Source organism: Asterias rubens, chromosome 11 (genome assembly GCF_902459465.1).
Source record: "Asterias rubens chromosome 11, eAstRub1.3, whole genome shotgun sequence".
Lineage (NCBI taxonomy): Eukaryota > Metazoa > Echinodermata > Asteroidea > Forcipulatida > Asteriidae > Asterias > Asterias rubens.
In genome coordinates this window covers 11,300,379-11,326,038 of record NC_047072.1, presented here as the reverse complement: position 1 = coordinate 11,326,038, position 25,660 = coordinate 11,300,379, and the positions used below count along the sequence as shown (strand labels likewise).

Sequence of the window (25,660 nt, the reverse complement as noted above, 5' to 3'; positions counted from 1 at the left end):
TTTTCAGTTTGTAGTTGGTGAAGTACTTATATTATTCAAGTAGTAAAGAAACTTAATAGTAACAAAATGGACTTTTAAGAAAGATTGATCACAACTACAACATGAAGGGAAAATAAATAACAAGTCTTTAAAGAAAACCAAACAGTGTTAAAGATGCTACCTTGTTTGAACTCCACTGATTATGAATTCATTAAAGGGTCTGTATACATTTGGTAATGACTCTGAAAATGGCAATCAAAACTAACTTCGTTAGAAGTACAGCAGCTTTCGATAGTATAAAGTATTTTGAGAAACTTTTCACCTTGAAGTACTGCAGTTATTGAATGCGACTTTTTATCCCCCAAAATTTGAATCTGAGAAGCATAACTAACAGTAACAGTTCTGAAATTGTGTATTCCAAATGCAGATCATTCTTCTTGCGAGAGCATAACTAGAATTGAGGCATATCTCAAAAATGCTACCACAGTTTGCAATTTCAGTTGGATGGTATAATACCTACACCTATAAAGGAATGAAACAAACAGTGGGTTCCAATTACCAAGTGTTTACAATCCCTTTAAGTCCTTACTACACAACACCAAAACCAACAACAAAGATGCATCATTGCCGCTCTACTGTCACGTCACTGCAAAAAGAAAAAAAATGCACAGTACAGCAATAGCGGACTGTTCACATTTTGTAGCAAGATTGGAAGTACATGTATGACTACGATCACATTTTGAGGTGTACATGTAACCCTTCTGAGACTATAGCCATCATGAGCCAAATGCCCAAAATCGGGTACAAGATTGGACCACCGTCCACCCGATCACACTCTAACAGTAAAGGTCATGTCCTGAACTGATCTTTTCAAATTGTTCCAATATTTGCAAAGAGTCTACAATTCAATGACAAAACCGTATAATGTTTTTTACTTCTTGTCTCATTTTTTGTAGACATTGATCCTACAAATATTTTAGTAACTTTCTGTTTTTAAATTTGCAACGTCTCGGGCACATGGTGATAATTATACTAAAATTAATCAAGGTTAACCCTCCTACTATTATTTACATAAACAGTGAGTTGACCAACCAATCAACAGCAAGGGGTTGTGTGCTTTTGAATAATGGTGCATATATTTTTCTGGGCACTGTTTGGATGCATTCGCCACATACCACATTGCAGGGAGGATTAGTGTATAAAACCACAGTGGATGGTAGTGAATGGTTAGACAGTAGGAGGGTTAACCTTGTACTTTGCCGTATGTATTCACAACATGGTATCATATTGTAAATTGATATTACATGTATGCATCTATAATTAAAACAGTGGATGATATCGAATCGTTAGACAGTAGGTGGGTTGACTGTGTACTGCATAGATACAGTCATCACATAATATCATAGTGCAGGCCGACATAGTGAATCTTTAATTACATTAAATATTGTATGGTCAAATAGTGAAAAGGTTTTGCTGTGTTGATGATATTGTCTTCATTTAAGACCTAACATGGTGGCACCTTCAAGTATATATACACAAGGAATTTTTTTTACAGGGAAATATTTTACAAACTCTCATGGAAAAAAAGAGAGCTGGGGAGGGAGTGAGAAACATCAGCTCTGGGACACATTGATCCTCTTCAAAATGTGCAGCTTACTCAAACAGTTATATGCACCTATCCTGTCGGCCATGTTTGGAGTCGGAATATAGGCAAGCGAATTTAATTGAGTTTTACTCAACCCAAAATTGCACAGACTTTTTTAAAACACTTTTGTACAGCGAAACAATTTTTCTCCACAAAATCCGGACTGTGCCACCCAAGAGCGTATAATTCTATCTTGGGAAAGTAAAACATTTTGCTCTGATTTTGCAAAATAAACTGAAGTTCTCCGAGCGTTCTTATAGGTTTTTTGTTCTTCTTTTTTAAGGAGTTTATTTTAGAAAACGGCAGTTTGCATTAAGGCCATAAACGTTCTTTTACAGGCTTGGCAGTTTTTTCCTTACGAGAAAATATTGGAATGGTAGGAACAATCTAATTGGATCCAGTGCTTGCACATTGATCGTTTCGTTAGACCATCGCAAAGTTCCACTGGAACGTTAAAAATACTAATGTGTGTAGGACTACTCCATACTTTCACACAATGGGTGTCTGCCTATGGTCCAAGACTCTTCCTTAGTATAAAGGGATCCTTAAGACTTCTTGCAGAGGTGTCTCACAAACATCTCAAACCGCAAGCAAGCAAAGTGTGTATACTGTACCTCCACCGAACAAAATAGCCCACGTACATAGTGCATAAATTGGCATCTTCTTCAGCCGGCCAAACTAGTGCAGTTGTTAGTGAACTTAGTTTTATACAACACATTGTCAAGTTTATCTTGTAAATTGCCTGCCTTGTGATCCCTTGTAATTTAGTGGGAAACATTTTCCAAACATGGCTCCACGAAAAACTGGGTCCTTGTAGTTAGAAGCTGACAATACATTGTGAGATGATCCTCCTGAAGGCCTTGAACTTCCTTCTTGAAGGGGCACAGCAATTCTTCCACTGGTAGGGGCACCTCATTGGGGAAAATGTAAGTTTGCAAAGGGCACCACAGCAAAAGCACAGGGGCACCACGGCAAGTGCTGGGTGGTGCTATGGGTTATTTCAAGGCCCTGCTCCTGGGTATCAATCACTGTTGTCTCTTTTAGGCAGTCTGATGAGCAACAGGGGGCACCTGTCTCTGAGGGGCATACGGGGATCCCAAGAACTGGTCAGCGATTCTCCCGGCCTCCCGCAGTCCGCTCAGCAGAGCCCCATGCACGGTGGCCGGGTAGTTCCGGATTGTGTGCTCACCGGCAAAGAACAGTCTGGGCATATTGTTGGGTTGGGGAGGTGCACCCGGGACCACTGGGGTCGGTGTGATGGGGGTTGCCATCAGGTCGTAGTCATTCCCGGATGACCCTGCCGCAACATAGGAGTAGGACCCCCTGGACCAGGGGTCGGCACGCCAACGGGTGACAACTGCTTCTTTTGGCTGGAATTAAAACGAAAAACACAAAAATGACAAAGTTGATTTGTTGCGATGTTGCAAACTTATAAACCAATAACATTGGCCGCCATCTTTGATGTCAAACAATGGAAGTGTGCAAGCGTGGTCACGCTTTATACGACTCTCTTTAAATTAATAGCAATAAACATCTCTCAACAGGAGCTTTCAACTGTACTTTGAGAAACTTTTCACTTCAAAGTAAACGTTTTTATGTCCCAAAATTTGAATCTGAAAAGCCATCCTGCAGTAATACTTCTCAGATTGTGTATTCCTATTAGGGATTATTCTTCAAACTTGGACATAATTGCGCCGAGATGTTGGTGATATCTCAAAGGCAGCCACCTTTTGAACATAAATTTTCACATAGAAATCTACATCATGTAGGGTAAAACAATCAAACGGTTAAAAAAAATTTTAATCTATGAGTGGGGGTCAGGATTATTTCACTTCATGTCTCTTACCTGAGGAACAGTACTAGCTCCAAATATTCCCTTCAGTACAGACAGACATCGTCCCACGATCACATCGTCGCTGACATTCTCCATGATCTGCGCTGCTTCACCGGCGACCAGAGCGAGGAGTACTGGTGCCTTGTAGAGGTTCCAGAAGAGGAACAGTTCTCCGCGGCTGGCCGTTGTGCTTCCTACATGACCGAAGAGATTCACTGAGGGGTCCCAGAAAGCCTTGTCAAAGCACAGGACAACCTATGAACAAAACAAATATGTTTCAGACATTTTAGAAATTCCATGTGATCAGAAAGCCTTGTCACAAAGCACATGACAACCTACAAACAAGTTGGTTCCAAGATATTTTGTGTTTTAAATTTTTGGGAAATTCAATGTTGTCTTCGAGACCTCAGACTCGAAATCAAGAATCTGACAGCACACAACTTCGTATGACAAGAGTGTTTTTTCTTTCATTATTATCTCGCAACCTCGACAACCAGTTAAGCTTAAATTTTCCCGTTTTGTTATTTTGTGCATATGTTGAGATACACCAAGTGAGAATACTGGTCTACGACAACTACCAATAGTGTCCAGTGTCTTTAAATTGACAAGTGTTCTTGTTTTCCACACCATGCGTAGATTTAACATTTAACTTTTTTTTTTTTTTTGACTTGTTGTAATGTGAATTAAAACCCACCTTGTTGAGATTGCCGTAACCCATGCGATGTATAGCACTTGTCTTCCACTCCGGTAGTGGGGGGACAAACTGTACCCCTGGAGGGGATTGCTTGAGCACCCCAAGGGGTAGAGTACACACTACTGCGTCTGCCTTGTAGGTGTACATACCGCTTTGATTTTTAGTACTCTGGGTAAGGACTTCCACACCTGCAAGAAAAAGAAAAAAAAGATTGATACAAAGGTTTTAAGTTGTTTGTTGATTAGAATTTGATTGGTTTAATTTCACAGATCATTTCTCAGGCTTTCACAAATTTTGTAAATACTAAAAAGTCACTTGACACCATTGGTAATTACTCAAAATATTTGTTCAACTCCCGCTCTAGTCATTTTCTATTTGTTCAACCCAAACTTATCTTAAAGTTTACCCAGTCACTTTCTGTTGTGGTTTATTACTCAATCTTTGAAGAAATAAATCTAAGTAAATATAAATATTTTTTAAACTGACTTAAGTTGACAATTTTTCCAGTGCTTTAAAAAGATTTTTCATGGCAATTTTCTTTTTTAAACTTAAAAACTAAAATTTTGCCAACACGTTTTTTGGAAGAGAGTAATATAAAGTCGTAGTCAGAACAAAAAAAGTAACCAGCAACTGCTTTCCCCTACTTTGTGGTGACAGTAAATAAATATTTTGGGTTAACCAAAGAAAAGCGTACTGGCCTCAGCCATGCAGTCCAGTGTTAATTTCAAACCCTCAGAATCTTAATATCACCCACCGTTTGGGCTGGTCTTAATCTGTCTGACGATGGTGTTTAGTTTGATGTCCAGTCCCTTTGACAGCGCGATCGGAACGCAGGAGTAGCCGTTCCGCACGGTCAGGTTACTTTCCAGTTCAGTCTAGTTTAGTCTTATCTAGTCTAATCTAATCTAATCTACTATAGTTAAAATCACAGAATCTTAATATCACCCAGCGTTTGGGCTGGTCTTAATCTGTCTGACGATGGTGTTTAGTTTGACGTCCAGTCCCTCGGACAGCGCGATCGGAACGCAGGAGTAGCCGTTCCGCACGGTCAGGTTACTTTCCAGTTCAGTCTAGTTTAGTCTTATCTAGTCTAATCTAATCTAATCTACTGTAGTTAAAATCACAGAATCTTAATATCACCCACCGTTTGGGCTGGTCTTAATCTGTCTGACGACGGTGTTCAGTTTGATGTCCAGTCCCTCGGACAGCGCGATCGGAACGCAGGAGTAGCCGTTCCGCACGGTCAGGTTACTTTCCAGTTCAGTCTAGTTTAGTCTTATCTAGTCTAATCTAATCTAATCTACTATAGTTAAAATCACAGAATCTTAATATCACCCACCGTTTGGGCTGGTCTTAATCTGTCTGACGACGGTGTTCAGTTTGATGTCCAGTCCCTCGGACAGTGCGATCGGAACGCAGGAGTAGCCGTTCCGCACAGTCAGGTGACTACCCGTGAACTCAAAGTCGTCGTCCTGGTCCCAATGCTTGAGGGAGAGGGTGGAGAGGGGCGTGGCGTTGGCAAACTCCAGATTGGCAAAGTGCCAGTCCAGGATCTGACGATCTCGAGACGAGAGGTAAACATCACTGCAGACGGAAAAAATAAATTGATTGATCTTCATTCAGCACCAACAAAAGTTGAGTAAAAATGGGTACTTTTTTTTTTAAATTGAAGTGTTAAAAATTTCTCAGTTTTTTTAGGAAAAACACTTTGGATTGCCAGATGGATCTGCTACATGGTAGATCATATAAATAGACTCAAGTCAAAGAAGTGCTCAAAAATACTGGCTTTGGATACCATTTTTATTGCTAAATACCAAAATTTTCATTCTGGTGAAAACGATGTAATTGAAAAATTTTTAAAATGTGTGGTGGTAAAAACAAAGAAAATTTGTCCAGTGGTGGTTGGGGAATCCTGAGTGTCGGGCAAGTTTTCCGGGCGTTTTTTTTTCTTTTACATAACCACATTTCTTTGAGATGCAATGTATACTACGGAAAGTTGCTGGTTTTTTTGTTGTCATTGATTTAAAGATTGATTACCAAAGATTACCACCACACATTTTCAAAGTTTTTCAATTACACTTCCCTTTAAGATTAGAGGATACTAAGCTTGTCTTAAAAGTGAGTTAGATGTTGTTGAACCGACAAGACAAGTTTCCTCTTCACAGCATCTATAAATCCACTGCAAATCCATAAACTCACACTCAAATCCTAATTCATTCTAAGATGTTAACATCTCTCCTGCCACCCCCCCCCTCTAAGAAAGAGACAAATATATTTCCCTATGTTTAGTTATCTTTTTCAAATTATTTAGTTAAGAAGTTGAGCTGCACCCACCTTGGAGGATTATTCTCCAGTTCCTGTGTCTTCTCATCGAGTTCTTTCTGGTTAAAGACGAGTGAATCGTACTCCTTGAGGGCAGTGTTTAGATCGCGCATCTTGCTGCGTACTAGGAACTCTGCGGTGATATCCCGCGGTGATTTGGCCTCCGAGACCTCCTTGTATTGTTTGTGGAGCTCCTTAATCTTGTCTTGAAGTACAAGAAGCTGATGAGAGAGAGAGTTTACCAAATAGTAATATTGTTATTATTATTGGTTTATTCACAACATATTCCAGCCTGAAGGCTGAATGGCACAGTGGTTGCAGTAGGTAAAACAACATCAACACACAGAAGGAAGTTAATAAATTACACTCAGTGCAAACTCAACAAAATAGGAGGATAGATCTGTTATAGAAGGCGGCGCTTTTGGGAACAGCGAGGATCCTGAGAAAGACCCTCGCTACGGGACGTACATAGCTCGACTCAAGGAGTTACCGGCACACAAAGGAAAATTGTATCTTTCTTTTGCATGCTGTGATATTATTTTTTTGAGATATCGTCAGACTCACAAGGCCACTTCAAGGTGAGGGCTACACTTGACTAATTTGTGGCTATCAACCCAACTCAACTGTCACCAGGGGCACATTGCAACCTACTCCTGGGGCTGAAACAGGGTTACCCCCTGCACAGCCTGTAAGGATGTAGTCATAGGTATCATCCAATAGGGAGCCACCTACTCCTGGGGCTAAAACAGGGTTACCCCCTTTACAGTCTGTAAGGATGTACATGTAGGCATGGGTATCATCCACTAGGAGCCACCTACTCCTGGGGCTGAAATAGGGTTACCCCCTTCACAGTCAGTAAGGATGTAGGCATGGGTATCATCCACTAGGAGCCACCTACTCCTGGGGCTTAAATAGGGTAACCCCCTTCACAGTCTGTAAGGATGTAGGCATGGGTATCATCCACTAGGAGCCACCTACTCCTGGGGCTGAAACAGGGTTACCCCCTTCACAGTCTGTAAGGATGTAGGCATGGGTATCATCCAATAGGGAGCCACCTACTCCTGGGGCTGAAATAGGGTTACCCCCTTCACAGTCAGTAAGGATGTAGGCATGGGTATCATCCACTAGGAGCCACCTACTCCTGGGGCTTAAATAGGGTTACACCCTTCACAGTCTGTAAGGATGTAGTCATGGGTATTATCCACTAGGAGCCTGGATGGTAGAGCAGAATGCACTGCCTTCCCCAAAAAAATTGAAGCAACTATAGTCTATTTCTTATTCAAATACATTTAAAGATTTTAAGCCTGAAGTTTTTTATTATGAATCTGAAAGCACACAAATAAGTGAAACAAGAGTATTTTTTTCTTTCATTATTCGTTCGCAACTTTGATAATTGAGTCAAAATTTTCACAAATTTGTTTATTTTTATGCATATGTGGGGATACACCAACTACTTTTTTGGAACAAAACACAATTTCAATGGCTTGATTACATCTTGACAACCTCCTTCCCTTACCTGTGTTTGATTCTCCTTGGTTTGATCTTGGAGATTGATCAACGTCCTTAGATAATCACCTTTCTTCTCCTTCACTTGCTTCTCCTGAAGCCTGCAAGAAAATAAAAAATAAAAAACGTTAAAATGAATGTCCGTCTGTGCATTCACGGAACAAAAGTATAAATCAACATTGGTTTTGGAAAATTGCTTTTCTGAGAATCCTTGGCTTCGCAACAAGAATTAATAAACAAAATGAAACATGTAAATAATTGTGGGCCCATAAACATTTTGAGCAACAATAATAGTGGCTTCTTATTTAGCCTCTCATATCAGTCAAGGGGCTTTAATGGTTCAGTGTTATGCAAGGTATGTGGGACTCGGTTGAAGTTTGAGACCTACTCATTTTACATAGCACCATGTAATGATTTACAAGGTGCTGTGGCACAACATGCAGCCAATCAAACCAGGAACACTGGGGCGAACCCCTTCTCTTTTTGATAAGTGCACTGGGTTCCTTTACTTGCATTACACAACACACAGGACCAACAGCTTTAAGTCTCATCCGAAGGACAAAGCATCATGGTTAAGTGTCTTGCTTAAGGACAAGGGTATCACGACCGGGACTCAAACCCACACTCTGCCCAAACACACGGACAACGCATGGAGAGTAATTCACTTCCGCCTACAACACCGACCAGTCAACACGTATTTTCCAACATGAACGCACAAGCAGAATTCGTCTGCCGGGTCTGTGGCAGCTATGTTGTTGATCATAAACATCAGAGTTTGAGTCTACGAAATGCCAGATGTGGTATTTTAAATGTGGCCTTACTTTATGACTAGTTCCAGCGCCTGACCGAGGGAGACGGGTTTGCCGTTAATGAAGTTGAAATCCAGCTGATGAGACATAAAGGATGTTGCTTCAAGGAGACGATTAAACTCTCTCTCTACCATCTCATCCTTGTCCTTGGGAATCTGTTGATGCAAGGAAACAAACTATTGTTTAATTTAATCATTAAATTAGTTCATCTGGACTGCTGATAATCATGGATGGTGAGGTTTCGTTTTTCGAATTTGAATCTATACTATTTTAGTTAAAGGCAAAGTAAACCCCCCCCCCTTTTTTTTTTAACGGTTTGATTGTTTTAATCCTACATAAATAAGGGAATCAAAGTGTGGTGAAGAGGTTTAATCCCAACGAGGCCTGGTTCTTGATATTTTTACCGAGACAAAGTCGAGGTAAATTATAAAGAACCAGGCCTCGGCGGGTTTAAACCACTAGTTGAAAACCGATTCAACACACTTTGATTCCCATTCATAAATACCTTTTCGGTCAAAAACATCATCACTTTTTGGTCAAAAAGTAAAATAAATGCAAAAATTATAATTGTTAAATAATTTCTTTTAACACAACACCCATCCAGCTATGAAATGGTAAAGCCCTCCGCCGCCCTCAGGTAAACAACTCCTTATAAGGGAATGCTGTGCGCGTCGCGCGTATCGCGTGATGTGGCACAACTGTTTTAGCCGTTGCTCTCGACCAATAGGAATGAAAAAACTGTCTTATAAGAACAGGTACAAGCTCACGTGTCACGCCTATGTTTCAACACTTTTTACTGGTCATAAACAAAGGTTTATACACACCCACATGACGCGCTCTCCACCAATAGAAATAGCAAAACTGTCTGAGGTATTTATGAATGGAAATTATTTCTAGGTTTCAGTAGTATACGGGAACGTTTTTAAAATTTGTTAAGATGATAGTGCTCTGTTTTAGTTTGAACTTAAATTAACCAAGTTAGCTTTAACTTTTAAATTAACCATTAAGGGAACCTACACTTTGGTTGATTTTAGATGGAAATTATTTCTAGGTTTGAGTGGTATCAATACGAACTAGTTGAATAAAGTTAACTATAAAAACACAAAAGAACAACTATAACATAAAATGTTAACTTTAAAGACAGGGCACAACATGTTTTTCCTTTGTTTCATTGGAAACTTGTTCACTCTCATGAAAATAATGAATACTGATTTTATAGTTTTTGAAGATCAATAAAGACACCAAAAGGAACACACATCAGGAACCAACTTTGTAGATTGCGTAAGCAAAATAAACCACTAAAACATTTTTTTTGCCAAATCAGGTAGGATACCGGTCACAGATGGAACATGTGGAATGAAAAATGCGTTATGGCTGCTAACTATATTCTGGTAAGCGTAATTGCATTGTGCTTACTCTATCAAATTTGCCCATGTAAAGGTTAGATTAATCTTAAAGGCTATGAGCAGTCCTCTTTAATCTTTTATAGGAAAAACGAAAGAAAGAAAACAGAGAGAAAAAATTTGATACGTTATTTTGATAAAAAGGACCTGGTAAACTATGGAACACTTGGTGGCAGCAGACCTAGTACCAGGTAAATTTCTAATGCTTACGTAGTTCTGAACATTGAGCACATTTAATCAAGGGAAGTTGATTTACCTGGTAAGTCTACTGTCAGTAGTTTTTTGAAAACAAAATGATCACAGAAATCAGAGTTGTGCCTTCCCTTTAAAATGTGTTAAACAAAATAATCTTATAAACAGGAATATTTCAACCACCACCAAACACCAAACTAAAAACCAGGAATGTTGAAAAAAAAAACTAATAAGAAACACATACAAAACACTGCATTAAAATCATAATGGACTGAGCAAGTCTTGCGCATATTGAACTCGTAGTTAAAGGCACTGTACATGTTTGGTAATTACTCAAAATATATACTAGCATAAAAACTTTCTTGGTAAGGAGCAAAGGAGGCTGTTGATAGTATAAAACATTGTGAGAAACACCTCCCTCTGAAGTAACCTAATTTTTCTGGCCAGAAGCCTTTTATTCGTATCTGAAAGCACACTGATTTGTACAAGGGTGTTTTTTCTTTCATAATTTTCTTGCAACTTCAGTCCAGTGCCTTTAAAGCACTGGCATGGGACCAAAGTGGCCCTAACAAATTTTGAATACACGCAAGACTTGCACAGTTTATGAAATGTTGTGTGATTGAGCAGTCAGCATTGGTATAAAAGCCAGTCTTGCACAAGTTTCAGTCAAAAAATTAACCAAAATAAAACTTTCCCTCTTGGAAAAACAAACCCCTTGAGAAAGTACTAAACCCTTGAGAAAAACTCAACCAATAAGACTTAAACTAAACTAAATATGAGGTACAGCAGGTATCTAAAACCAAATTAAGCACGTGAAAAGTTTGATGCCTGTAACAGTTAGGAGCGACTGGACATGCTAGAATTTGAAAGATCGACTTGGTTTCAGTCGTTCATCTTTTCAAGAGCTGATCCTAATGTGTATGTACGTAATGTTTTAAGTTCGCCTGTCTGAAACCAACATTTATTTTGGTCAACTAATCTACTTGGTTTGGCGCAACTCTAGAATGCCTGTCTGAACAAGGTGTTAGTCAACCTTTTAAGATTCAATGCCAAAAACTTAGACTTTGACTAGAATACGAGACCTACAAACCTGAGCTAAAAGATTGCGGGCTAAAGTACTAGGGTCATTTTTTCAACCACGGCTTAGGCTTGTGCTCTGTCTTAGGAAGAATCCATCTGGGCCCAATTTCATAAAGCCTGCAAGCGCAAAAAAACTTGCTGAGCACAGAAAAGTATTGCTTAACAGAAACACGTTACCAGCCAAAATAACAATAACTTTACATTGTTGTGGCTGGTGCCCCACTCAATTTTTACTGAGCAAAGCAGTTTGTCAAGCAGAATTTTCTGCTAAACCGCTTTATGAAATTGGCCTTTATTCAAAGTGTCTTATCGGAAAAGCATCCTTTTTAAAATTAGTGACAGAGCTAAGCCTGAGCTGGCATTAAAAAACAGCCCTAGTCTAGAACCTTCTACACTCAACCACTGCCATCTCAGGTGGCCAACTTCAAATGTTAGTAGAACAACAGTGTCGATGTTAGAGAACTCCAAACAATCACAGAAAAATACTTGCCGTCCATACCGTTTGACCTCCGCTCTCAAAAAGTGGGCACTTCTGTTTAATCTTGGCCAACTCCATGTTGACCTGTTTGCTTACAACGGTCATGGGGTTACCCCCAAGACCCGTCACCACCATCGCTCCGAGATCGGCCACGTAGTTATTCTTACGATACGTGGTGACCCGGCCCCCAACCCGGTCCCGGGCCTCCAGGATGGTGACGTCCATACCGAACGTCTGGAGTTGTGAGGCTGCGGCTAGACCGGAGATACCCGCCCCGATGATGAGCACCTTCCCCATGGTCTTGGTGGGGAGGGGTTTCAGACGCTTGTAGACACCAAAGTTGATGAGACCATGGCGTTCGAGGTATGCGTGGACCCGCATCACAAGTTGGACATCACCTATAAATAAAGAACAATCACTCCATAAATTTTTGTATATATTTTTTTATGAGAGATTGCCTTACATCACAAGGCCATAGACGGCCATTACATTTCAAAGTGAGGGCTACATGTTAACTGAGTTGGGCTATCGAAAGACCCAAATCAACTGCCACCAGGGGCATGTTGACACCTACTTCTGGGACTGAAACAGGGTTATCCCGCCCCCCCCCCCCTTCACATTCTGTAAGGATGTTGGCATGAGTATCATCCACTGTAGGAGCCTAACAAGTAACAAGTAGAGCAGAAAGCACTACCTCCCCAGACTTTTTACGAAGCAAATATGGTAATTGGTTAAGTGCCTTGCTCAACGGCACAAGTGTCATGACCCTGATTCGAACCCACACTCTGCTGCTGACAACACCTGAGCTTGGGGACCGCTCGGCCTTGACATGCCACGAATAGAGGACAAAAGAGTGTAGAGGGTATTGAGGTAATTTCTTCAGAATATCAATGTGAAGTGGTTAATGAAAGAAAAGAGCGGAACTCACTGTTGTAAGGAGCTTCAATCTGTGGCAGTGCATTCTCAAATATCAGCTGCATCTTAGGATTCTCAAACCATAGTTGAAGCTGTAAAACAAGGGGATAATTACACATGGAAAATAATGATTTCTCAACATGCATGGATGTGTATTCATTAACAAACGCTACGATGAAGGGGTGGATTTCTTCGTTATTCTAGACCAATTAGACCCTAAATCTCTAAGATCTTACAATTCAGGAGGTTTACAGACTCATTAGACATGTTAGATGCAAAAACAACAGGGTTCGACACAATGTGGACTATTTCCTTCTCCCTTTGTTTCATTTCTTCCTAGAAAATGTGAATGAACAGCATACTCGGTCTGTGTCCCACTTATGTATGTAATATACATTGTATCAGGAAGGGTGGTGTGTTAGAGCGAGGGGGTTAATTAGACATTACCAGTCTGTAATGAATAGCAGCAATAACAGCTTTTGGGGGTTAATTAGACTTTACTAGTCTGCTATAAATATACAACAAAAAAAGCTTTTGGGGTTAATTAGACTTTACCAGTCTGTTGCAAATATATGCCTACAAGAACAGCTTCTGGGTCTGTGTAGGGCTTTGGATGATATCTTGAAAGGTGGAAGGGGTTGGGGAGGGGATTGGGTTGAGCAAGGGGGTTAGTTAGACTTTACCAGTCTGTTGCGGATATACAAGAACAGCTTTTGTGTCTGTGTAGGGCTTTGGATGATATCTTGAAAGGTGGAAGGGGTGGGGGAGGGGATTGGGTTGAGCAAGGAGGTTAGTTAGACTTTACCAGTCTGTTGCGGATATACAAGAACAGCTTTTGTGTCTGTGTAGGGCTTTGGATGATATCTTGAAAGGTGGAAGGGGTGGGGGAGGGGATTGGGTTGAGCAAGGGGGTTAGTTAGACTTTACCAGTCTGTTGCGGATATACAAGAACAGCTTCTGTGTCTGTTTAGGGCTTTGGATGATATCTTGGAAGGTGGAAGGGGTGGGAGAGGGGATTGGGTTGAGCAAGGAGGTTAGTTAGACTTTACCAGTCTGTTGCGGATATACAAGAACAGCTTTTGTGTCTGTGTAGGGCTTTGGATGATATCTTGAAAGGTGGAAGGGGTGGGGGAGGGGATTGGGTTGAGCAAGGGGGTTAATTAGACTTTACCAGTCTGTTGCGGATATACAAGAACAGCTTCTGTGTCTGTGTAGGGCTTTGGATTATATCTGGAAAGCATGCTGCCTCCTGGGCAGTCATCTTGTCACTGGGGAGTCGAGCTGAGAATGCAGCTCCCTCAAGACCTGATGGAAAGCATAATAAGGAATTGTCAGTTCAATGCAAGTGGAAGAAACGTTTGGTTCTCACTAGTAAAACTATTGGTTCGAAGCCTACAGCAGCTTTTGATAGTACTAATCATTTTAGGATACATTCCACTTTGAAGTATTATGGTTATTTAAACTGCTGTGGATGCCATGGGTTACATGTACTTTGAGACTTGTGTATTGATTGCATTTATATGTTATTAGTGCACGTGCAAACTTGCGCGTCAGCACGCATATGGCCATGATCGCTGAACGCAGTTTAGTTTTGGCCTTAACAGACTCCAGCTATGTCTTTATCAGCAATATTTGAATTTCCCTCTGGCAAGGAGCAACTCTATGAGAAAAATGTAAATTTGAACAGGAACCTTCCACAGGGCACCACGGCAATTGCTTTGGGCAGTGCCATGTGTTATTTCGAGGCCTGATAAGGTACATTAAAGGGACACGTTGCCTTGGATCAGGCGACACGATTGGCCATTTTGAAGATGTCAAAAGTTTTACTCAACAAATTGGCGTGCCGTGTTACTTCATGACACAATAAAACAGTGCAATTTCGAGGCATATTTGTGTGGATTGTTTTATTCTACTTTTTAAACATCTTTCTAACCATGTATGCACTTTATAACAAACGGTTACATAGACCAACTTGCCCGATCCAAGGCTACGTGTTCCTTTAAATATACCATTTTATGGCCTTGAGATGCAAACAAATATCTATGCACATCTTTTTTTCTGGCTCCCATTTCGTTGTCAGAATTTGCCTCTTTTACCTTTAGGCTCCTCGATGTCGCTCTCCTCTGGCTCCTCCTCTACGTGCTTCACGACCTTCTCCTTCTTAGCCTGCCTCTCCTCCTCAGAGAAGTACTCATCTTCAGAGAGATTCGCCAGTTTTTCATCCATCTCTCGATACTCAACCTTATGGAAAGAACAATGAGGCTACAAGTTATTCAAACATCTTTGGAAATTGCCAATATACACAACAGAATGCAACACAGTTGAAATGAGAACCATACCAAATGCAACAATGTGCAGGCATCTTGTTTGTGTTGGGATTAAACAAGGGTGTTTGCCCTGCTAAATGCAACACATGCACACATGTAGTGGTGACATGGCTATTTAGCCAATGTGTTGGACCATGTACTCGTTCAAATGCAACATATTCCATCAAGATATGAACTTGAGTTGACTGCCAAATACAACAAAATGCCATACCAATATGAAGTCACTTGACGACTAAATGCAACAAGTTCAGTCAAAGAATGACATCTTTAGTTGACTGCCAAATGCAACAGATTACATATTATTGGCTCATATTGTTGCATTTAGCAATATGGTTAACACATCTCCAGGGTGGAAAACAAATACATACAAAAAACACATTTAAACAAATTAATAAATATACAATGCAAAAACAAAAATTTCAAGCACATACAAACTTTCCTTTGGAAGCAAAAACTGTCAACTTACTTTAAATCGCTTGTGACTAGGGCCCAACTTCATGGCTCTCAGTTTGTGCTTACGACCAATGAGCCACACCCCATAAGCACATAACACTGCAGCCCATTCAAATTGGGCCCCAGTTCTTCCGATTAGTTGACTAAATATAAGCGAAAGGCATTATTTGTGTCACAAAATAAGGAACAGTTTCTGCTGAATTGGTTCAGAAATTTGACCTTGCAGATTTTAAATGCACATTAAATCATCAAAAGATGAAATGCTGTCACACCATTGACTGTGAAGGTACAGTGTTTATTCATGTACAACAACAAGTACCGCACATGGTAAACCAAGGACAAACCAGTAGTGTACAAAGATTTCACACAGCATGACTAAGAGTTCAAGGTTAAATGAAGTCAGTTGAGGTCAATAGTGAGTTTTAGCTGCATGCAAAGTGATTATTTTCACAATATGATCGTACATGGCTTTTATATGAATAAGTAACTAGACTGTCTGGTGTGCGCACAGTAAAGACACGTCCATTAAGTTCCCAGTGTGCCATTAACATAATTGGCAATACTGTTTGTTAGCATCATCCAAAAAGGAAATGGATACATGTGAACATGAAATAGTTGGCAATGTTTGATATCATGCATACGAAAAAGGAACTGGACTACATTTCCCCCCTTAGTCATGGTCACTTTAATGTGAATGCAAACTAATTGGCAATAGTGTTTGTTGTCATGTACAGAGTACCAAAAACATGAAAAGGGAACTGGACTTCATTTCCCCTTCAATTTTGTCACTCCGACGTTAATGTACTTTTAGCATAGTTTAAACTTGGGGGGGGGGGGGGGTAGTATTTCATGTTTGTGAGTAGGCCTACTGTATGGATCTTATAAATGCAGTGCATGCTCTATTACACTGCATGTAGACCATCCATCACTCAGCTGCATTTAACGCATTTGAGAAATTGGTGGTATAAAGCCCCCCCCCCCCCTCCCCTTTAATTATTTCTTTGCCCCATCACCTCCCCAACCAACCGCACTGCATCCCATGATGTCATCGTGTTGCTGGTATACATGTACATGTACATGTACATGTACATGATGTATTCACTGCCAATTTTGCGGAAGGATACATTGTCACAATAACTTTAATGTTACACACCACTAAAGCCAAAAACAAATCATACAAATTGAAAAATATGAACTAAAATAAACTCACAACAAAATGGTGCTAAAAATTGTGAAATAGGTGATTTTCCTTAACATGCAATTAAACAATACACACAGAACAGAATCAAACAAAATGTCTTCAACCATTCCTACTATACTATTATTACAGTATTTTACAAAGGAAATTTGAATATTACCAATTTGATACATTTTCCCTTAAAAGTTTTTTTGTAACACCACCTACCTTTTGACGTCTTTATACCAACATTATGTTTTTATCAACCTCATAGAATTATAGGCCCTACATGCTCACAAAAGCAAACAAAATTGTTTACAGACATGACAGAAGAAAAACATGTAGGAAAATAACAAACTGATTGTTTCTTTAACACATTGGATTGCGAACTGATGTACAATTTACATAGCCTGTGTAAATGTAAATTGTCTGTGAAATAATAAAAGACAATTTACAATTTTTGTGAATATCGCATTCCAACATGTCCAATGGCAATATCAGTAAAATGAAAATGATGTCAGATCCGATTCCACTTTTCAACATAAAGCCGAGTCCAAATTGGCCGATTGCAACTGTTGCCAGGGCTCCAAAATAACATTTAAACTGCAGGCTCCGAGGCAGTGATTTAAGTGCTAGGTCAGTTAACTCAGTACTGTACAAGTCCGGCTGTCTGGTTTTTGTTAACTGGAATACCCCACTGTGCATTTTTTTTCCCACTTTATTGGAATCTTCACTCATATTACTACAATGTAAAGGACCGGTCCCACTGAAGCGATAACGAGAACGAAACAAGAACGACACAAAGATAACGCATTCTATCGGTTGAATGAGCGTGTGCGTATGCTGCGTGGAGCAATTCAACCAATAGAACTTGTTCTCTTCGTTTGCGTTATCACTCGGCCTTAAGTCTGACATTATCATTAAATTCTAATGAATATCGATGTCAATAACACAAAGAGATAAACCTTCTCTCAGGACTCAGTGCTTCCCTGTTAAAAAACAGCTTGTAATTGTATAAAAATGTGTAGGAAGTTTTTTCGCCAGTAAAAATGTAGTTTTAGAGAACAAGCCCTGCAGTCTTGTGAATTTTCCAACCGGATTCGAGCCATGGCTGCTAAGTGTCGTGGCCGAGCGGTTAAGAGCACCGAAGTCAAACTCTGGTGTTTCTGATCAGCAGAGTGTGGGTTCGAATCCCCAGCCGTGACACTTGTGTCCTTAAGCAAGACACATAACCATTGCCTCGTCCTTCGGATGGAACGTAAAGCCGTTGGTCCCATGTGTTGTGTAAACGCATGTAAAAGAAGCCAGTGCACTTATCGAAAAGAGAAGGGTGTTCCTGGCTGGATTGGCAGCATATTGCGCCATAGCACCTTGTAACCCATTACATGGTGCTTAAGGATTAGGTCTTATATCTCAAAAATTCGCCCCACTCCTTGCAGTAATAATACCTGGCGCTTTGTATCCTTTGGCAAAAGGCGCGTTATAAATACGGTTATTATTATTATCTTTGCTTTTTATTGCATATGATGGGATGATCAAGCCACCTCCTATATTAGACCCCTTGCATGTGACGTCAAACGCTGAAAAAATCTCCACCACTGAGGACAAAAAGCACCCTCACTGGGGTCAAAGGAGGCGGATGATTGGACGATAGCTGTTCTTTGTGCGTAAAAATGTGCGCATGACCACAACGTACCTGAACCGATTCGCATTATGCAACGGGTCTATTTAACATGCGTATAGACGTACAAATCAGAAACAACGTAGTGAACATTACGAGTAGCTTTTGGTAGCTCAGCTGTGATAAATTCAAATTGTAACCCTCCATTCTCCCAATCCCGACCACGCGACAATCAGGAGGATGGAGGGTTACAATCTTTACTATTGCAAAGATACTGCAACTTTGGTAACCATGGCAAACCACTCTAGAACGATATGGTAAATCTATTGTTGGTCAACATTTATTTAAAGTGAAACTTTTGCTTTGCTGTTTTTTGCAGTCTTTTACATACACCGTCAGCGGACGTCAGTCGTCACCGTGGTCCGTGTACATCGTAAAATGCAGCAATAATAATAACATTATAAACTAAATTATATAGACCTTATGCATTGACGTCATCCAGCCGCCATCTTTGAGGTCAAACGGTGACGAAACAATCGAAACGCACGTCGATTGGCCAATGAACAACCTCCTTTTGACCTCAATGCGGGGGCGCCGTACTGAAATGACGTCATGTGCATAAGGTCTATTAATTATAGACAAATTAAATGAAACAAATTACATGAAAATCAAAGTTAACTTATTCTAAATGTCTACTTCTCTTTTGTCATGAAGATAGCTGGCCTGCTACAACATCATCATCATGTACAAAAACACACAAACTACTTTTTAGATTTTAATAAAAATCTCTTATCTTGCCTTCGCCCTCTTTCGTTTACTCTGCCTCCTTGGGGCATCATGCATTCCTGGGGCCAACTTGAATGATTTCTGGGACCCTGAACCGTGTCCATGGCTACTATGCATTCCTTGCGAGATGGCATGACTGTGGCCACCGTGTCCGTGGCCATGGCTGCCCGTACCAACACCACCACCACCACCACCGTTGGCCGACAGCGACATCACCGCTACGCTCGGTCCTGACCCCGTGCTCCCCGATGCTGAGCTCCCGGCATCCGACGACTGCGGACTTATTCTCTTTTTGGCCTCATCCCCGCTTCCTCCGTTGTCCTTCTCTTTCCGTTCCATGGATTCTTCGTACCCAATCCTAGGATATTAGTATATATTTTGATGTTTATAAACTGTAAAGTATTTTGTTTATTAAAACCAACATCAACTCAAGTCACATCTTTGAACAAAGAAACATCTGCGTGTACTGTGGTATTGTGTGTGGTGCATGCATGATGCATCATCAATAAATTCATCACAAAAACACCATGCGTGCACCCCATATATCCAGCTCTGTTAGCGGACACACAGTGCATTATTGGCGAAATTGAGTATCGATCACAACTTTTCAATATCGGTTTTTCACGAAACTCATCGTCTGGCCCGCTTCTGTTGTTTAAGCATTTTACTTTTTTTCATTCATTTGGCATTAAGTGTAAACATGGAGGAGTGTAAATAAAACAGATAAACTCAGTATTTTATTATCGATAACCCCGATTTCGGAAGATATCGACGACTTTACGAAAGAGGTTGGCAACTTTTGTTGACAAAGGCAAAGAGAGCTTCAAAAGAAGATGATTTTACCCCCAAATGGTGGCATATCTTGAAGTTTTGATTTTATGACTCATTTCATCACTGTAACCGCTATACAACTGTTGATATACATGTATTAAAATAATGAATTTTTGTATGAAATGGAAAACACAAGACGTAAAATGCAGGGCGAGGTCAAATCAGATTGCATTGTGGGTAATTCATGAATGATTGATTAGATAAATAGATTTAGATCGTCCATTTTGATGCATGATTTTGAGGATTCCGTGCGAGCTTTAAATTTCTTCGTTCATCACTGAGAAGAAAAGCTGAAAAGCGTCGCACCTGGTGCCTGCCATGGAGTTCACCAGGATAGAAGGGGCTTCATTCAACCATGGAGCTGGTTTCAATCCACTACCACAAAAAGTAAGCCGCGCTCGGAAACTTTTGTCGTGAAAAAATTACCACAAAAGCGATGAAAAGGCGAAGAAGCTGGCACTGCAGCAGTGTTGCAGAAACGCTGCAGTTTTTTCTCTCTGCACATACGTATGCATGCGCGCGTGGGAAGATAAACAAAAAAGTAAACTACTATACGCTGGGTGCATTCGTGGATCATTGGGTGCCCATGCCATGTGGGTTTGTTTTGATCAACTGCTGTCACTTTCTCACAGAGTTTTTGTTTATAACTAATTTATATTGCTCCATGTTTAAAGTAAGTAAACAGCACTGACAGTGTATTTGTAGAGGAAAGAAAATGGAAATGGAAAGTGTGCCATGACAAATGTATGTCTTGTCAAGAGTTGAATAACATTAACATTTATGTGACTAACACATTTTTGTAAAAGATTATGTAAGTTATATATTTCATGTTTGGCCTCCCCTTTTCAACCAAATTAAATTATTACTTTTGGTTTTATTCAATACCTAAAATTCAAATTAATTATAATTCTTTCTAATTTTAACCAAAACAATGCAAAGGATTTTCTTTGGGCTACATCTAAATAATTATAAAATGAAATTTCCTTTCAAATGAATAAACCCCCTTTTCAAGTCAATTCAGTTCATTTGGGGAATAAATAATTATGCCCTTATGTCAGGTCTTGCTGATTTTTATTTACATACCCTTTTCCTTTGGTTTAAAAGGAAAGTTGAGTACCATTTTTTTTGTGAGAATTTGGTTTCCTGTTTACATTTGGGAATAAAAATCTTTCAGTGATGAAGAATGTAGCTTAGCACAACAAATAACTGATTACCAAAGTTAGGTTACCAGCCATACTACAATATCACATACAGTTTGTGAGTGGTAACCTGCCACAGTGCTACTAAGCACAGAACTGTTTTAAAGCAATATTTTCTGCTAAATAAAATAAGCTCCTCTATGAAATTGGGACCTGAACAGAACATTGAGTAAGATCCTTGCTCAATCAAAGCTAAATTGATTAATGCAATGGGAGACTTTCTGGGACGATAGAGGGCAGCAGACTTACCGGGTAAATCCATTGTTCTCAGAATTATGCGCATGTTCAGAACTACGTAAACAATGGAAATTTACCCGGTATGTCTGCTGCCACCTAGCGTTGGAAAGTCTCCTATTTGCGTTCTTAAAAAGAGTGACATAATAAAACTCTCAATAATAATTTTAAAAAACAATTTTGTCCAATTTCTTCAGGTTCCCATGAGATACTCGTTCAGCTTGGACCAGAAGCGTATCTTAATGAAGCATTATGAGAATGGAATGTTCGGGCAGAGCTTGGCGTACCAGGACAAGATTGTAGCTTGCGCTCAAGAAGCTGGGGTGGATTTCGATATCGTCAGGGTAAACAAATTCGATATTATTATTAGACCAATTAAAGTTTATCAGAGTCTTTTAGTCAATGGAAGTACATTTGCTTTTCAATCATATCTCATTCGTTATTTTCTTCTAAAGTTTTCTAATATAGAAATGGATGGAACTGTTGTTCATCGCTTTTCTCAAAAGTGTCAAAAATACCACGATAAAAAATAAATAAAACATTGAAAAAAAAATTTGCCGGATAAAATTGTCCATAAAATTAAATGTTTCTTTTAATGCTTTGAATGAGACCTCATTGCCTTAGAAATCCGAACCTACGGCCTTGTGATTGCAGTCTAAGTAATTGACCATGCAGACTTCCGTAATTTTTTGTTATAATCCACACCATGCAAAGCTTCAAACATCGATTACTTTATAAGACAGGCAACTTTTCTAAGACTTACATCCTATGCTATAATGTTTACTTGTGATCAATTTTCACATAATTCATTCTTGCAACTTTCTTTACAAGTGACACAACTTTTGTTTTTTAATAAGTTACAAAACTTTTTTTTTTTGTACAATCTCTAGAACTGGATTGGCAACATGCGACGGAAACGCCGCATGGAAGATGCCCAAAAGACCAACATGACAGATTTGATGATGCCACATGATCCGTCGGCAGAGAACAAGCGCCGTTTCTTGCCTCCTCCATCCGGTGCCTTTCCAGGATCTCTATACCTCGTTCGGCAGCCAGCTGGCGGGAGAGTCCAACAACCCAGACCGCCGTCGGGCCCGATCATCAGGCCCAACACCCCCGGGTCACACCTGCCTCTGCCCACCAGCCTTATCAAGAACACACCCTTAGCCACGCGGGACCAAAATGTCGCCTTGCCAAGCTCCGGTCAGCCCAGCGCCGCCCAACCTTCGGGGGGTACGCCTTCAGGATACCGACCCGTTCCATCGAAGCATGAGTTGGACGATGAAAAGAGCAGTTGCCAGGTCGCTAGCACCGCCCATCAACCCACATCTCAACCCCAGGTTCCTATGAATGTTGCCGGGGTTGAAAGGCGAGAACAATTGTGGAGTTCGCAACAGTTCCCCGATGAGACAATACCATTAATGAGAGGTCAGGGTCAAGGTCAAGGGTCAGGGCTGGGTCATGAAGCTAATGATCATGAATGGAGGCAACAACAGATTCAGAGTGTCATGAATCAAGTTCAACAGTCGGTGAGTGAGCAATTACGATATTTCTTACTCCAAAGTAAGCTAGTCAAAGCGTTGAGACCAAATAAGAATTCACTCCGTGGTAGTGAAGTTAATAATGATCCACTAAAAGCCAATGTTCTTCCTTCCACCCAGGTAGTAGTTCTTTTCTGAACTAACAAGTCTCCCGAATTCCGAAACTCTACTCCGCGGTAGTAGACTATAAAGCTAGACAGTTAATCTACCTGGCAAGTAGATGCACGTGACATACATGTAGGGTGTTACCGCAAACCATTGATACCTTACCATGCAATGCCTCAATCCCATTCAAAAATCTTAACATTGATAATTGTGATCCCATTTTTAGGTGCAGCAGCTGGAGGGCCTCGGCTGTGAGTGTGTCGTAGCAACAGTCATACCATCAGACGGCGGTACGTACATCACTGGTACCCCGATAGCGGTGCAATACTTCTCCGAGATACAGAAGATCCAGGCCATGGCGGACTATGTGAACCCTCTCGGCCCGCCGTCGATTGACAGTGAAGATACACAGAATGACGCTATCGAAGAAGCTAACAGTACAAACCGGCAGAGGAACCAGCTTGGTCAGGGTACCAAGAGCGACGGTGTCAAGCAGACGGCGCATGATGATCAGACTGAAGCTAAGGACGAGGACGAAGCGAATGAAGAGGGGGAGGGCAAAGCGGAATCAGAGAGGAAAGAAGGAGAGGTCATCAGGACAGGTCAGTTTAGTCCATTAACCCTCCTACTAATGGTGCCTTCGAAACAAGTTGATTCACCATTCAAAACCATTCACTCTTGTGGTTTTGAATGGTGTGATAACTGTGCATAATGACAAGTACAGGCCTCGAAATATCACACGGTACCCACAGCAAATGCCATGGTGCCCTGTGCTTTTGCTGTGGTGTCCTCTGCCAGGTTGCAATTACAAACTTTCACTTTCCCATAGAAGTTCCTCTTACTTTACGTTTATTCTTTAAATGGTTTAAACCAACATTTGAAACTTAGTTTAAACTGTGCCACTTTCTTCGTTTATTTTGTTTATTTGTTTATTTGTTTTTTTTTCCAGGGGAAGAGGTGTACATCGTCAACAAGGATCATTTTGTGATCGGTACGGGCACTTTACTCCCAGCACCCCACAGGCGCATTGAACTGAAAAACGTTCCCCTCCCCTGATAATACTGCCTGTACCTTTCATTTTGGATATAAGTCTCAAGTCTCTGTACAAGTCATTGTCCAAGCTGAACTACTGAGTCAATGCCAGCCATAGTTGGGACAAAGCCCTGGCCCAATCTGAGTTTACTTCTTCGTGAATAGCGACTAGACTATGGTTGAAACAGTTGCTTTAATTAATGGGGCATAACTTGGGTATGCAAGCCATCATGAGTAAAGGCGTGGTGTCACTCGTGGAATCTGTTGTGACGATCTGGCCATACTTTGGACACAAGCAACGACTTCACTTTGTGTGGACACCTATACGTGTAGGAATTTGCAGTGAGTTGGAATATCATGATCTCTGAAGCAGGGCAAGACAACGATCTTTATGTTTGTGAAGAGCACTTCTACATTAGAAAATCAATTGAATTTTCATTATAGTTTCTGCACTGCCTTCATCCTAAGTGGCTGGTAAAAGGTCATCTCTAAAACAACTTGGCTCTTTTCAATTTGAATGATGAGCATACCCAGGCCTGTGTGCTTCATTGTTGAAAGGACAAGGGCACCAAGGCATTTCTCCTTGGTAAAGGGCACCCTATTAGGAAATTGTAACTTTCAACTGGGCTATTTCAAGGGCACCAAGGCAATCAGGGGGCATGAAGACGATCACCTTCGTAGCCCCCGTGAAGTATCTGGCCTGCATACCAAAGCAAGATACTTATAAATGCCCTCTCCTTTTACATGTGACTGCTGTTTGGGGATCTGTGGATGATGAGTTCTTTAGGTCAATGGTGTCGGACTAAAAGACTTGCAATCACAAGGTTTGGTTTTGAATCCTACCAAGCTAACCGCTGTTAGCACAATGACTAGATTAAGTTTTGTCATAAACATGAAGTTTACTGACTCACGATTTATTGATTTGTGCACTTCATAATCGTATATGTTAAACCAATGTTTGTATGAGAGAGATTGGCTGTTACCAGCTTGGTGTTTATATCCCCTTGTGGGAAGATTTGCTGAGTTCCCTCGTTGGGAAGATCATCTAAACAAACTAACAAACACATCTTGCAATTTGTATTCAATCACTTCTTAGAAAATTTAAGAACAATTTTTTAAATGTAAATTTCTTGCCGCTTTTAATGTTGTTGAATCTTTAAAGGTAATTTAAACAAATATTTTTCACTTTTTGAACAAAATGCCTGAAACAAATGGACTCCTGAAAAAAGACCCGCTTCTCTTTCAGTTCCTGATCGTAAACAAACTGTGCAATCCTTGAAATATTTGTGTACCGGTACAATTAATATGGTTAATCACTATTTATATGTTCTAAAGCCATTTTGACAATTATCATTAGTAGCATTTTTTTTAAACTTTATCTCCTTCTTTTTTAGGGGCTGGGGTGGGGGGTGGGGGGGGGTCCTTGGATTATTTTTCTAAGATGACAACATCAATTACAAATACGTTGACAAAAATATTTAATATGTACCAGGAATT

The 25,660-nt window shown here is 40.4% G+C and overlaps 2 protein-coding genes across 4 annotated transcripts; one reads left to right on the top strand and one right to left on the bottom strand.

Annotated features, from left to right (window-relative positions):
* LOC117296423 (lysine-specific histone demethylase 1A-like) lies at positions 1–19,702 on the bottom strand. Of its 3 annotated transcripts, none has more exons than XM_033779330.1 (12): positions 19,229–19,702; positions 14,954–15,099; positions 14,029–14,162; positions 12,871–12,949; positions 11,955–12,340; positions 8,802–8,944; positions 7,991–8,081; positions 6,487–6,695; positions 5,492–5,736; positions 4,153–4,340; positions 3,471–3,713; positions 1–2,994 (listed from the first exon to the last, which is right to left on the bottom strand). In XM_033779330.1, the coding sequence occupies exons 1-12, from the start codon at positions 19,558–19,560 to the stop codon at positions 2,665–2,667; spliced, it is 2,526 nt and encodes an 841-aa protein (XP_033635221.1). In that variant the 5' UTR covers positions 19,561–19,702; the 3' UTR covers positions 1–2,664. The 3 variants fall into 3 exon arrangements, with proteins under 3 accessions (XP_033635221.1, XP_033635222.1, XP_033635223.1); XM_033779331.1 differs by having other exon boundaries at positions 14,954–15,098; positions 19,234–19,702; XM_033779332.1 differs by lacking the exon at positions 19,229–19,702 and adding an exon at positions 15,651–16,581 and having other exon boundaries at positions 14,954–15,098.
* Positions 19,703–20,297: 595 nt separating this feature from the next.
* Positions 20,298–25,143, top strand: LOC117296837. The gene is made up of 5 exons (XM_033779914.1): positions 20,298–20,439; positions 21,683–21,829; positions 22,376–23,014; positions 23,358–23,733; positions 24,081–25,143. The coding sequence occupies exons 1-5, from the start codon at positions 20,371–20,373 to the stop codon at positions 24,185–24,187; spliced, it is 1,338 nt and encodes a 445-aa protein (XP_033635805.1). The 5' UTR covers positions 20,298–20,370; the 3' UTR covers positions 24,188–25,143.
* Positions 25,144–25,660: the final 517 nt, after the last annotated feature.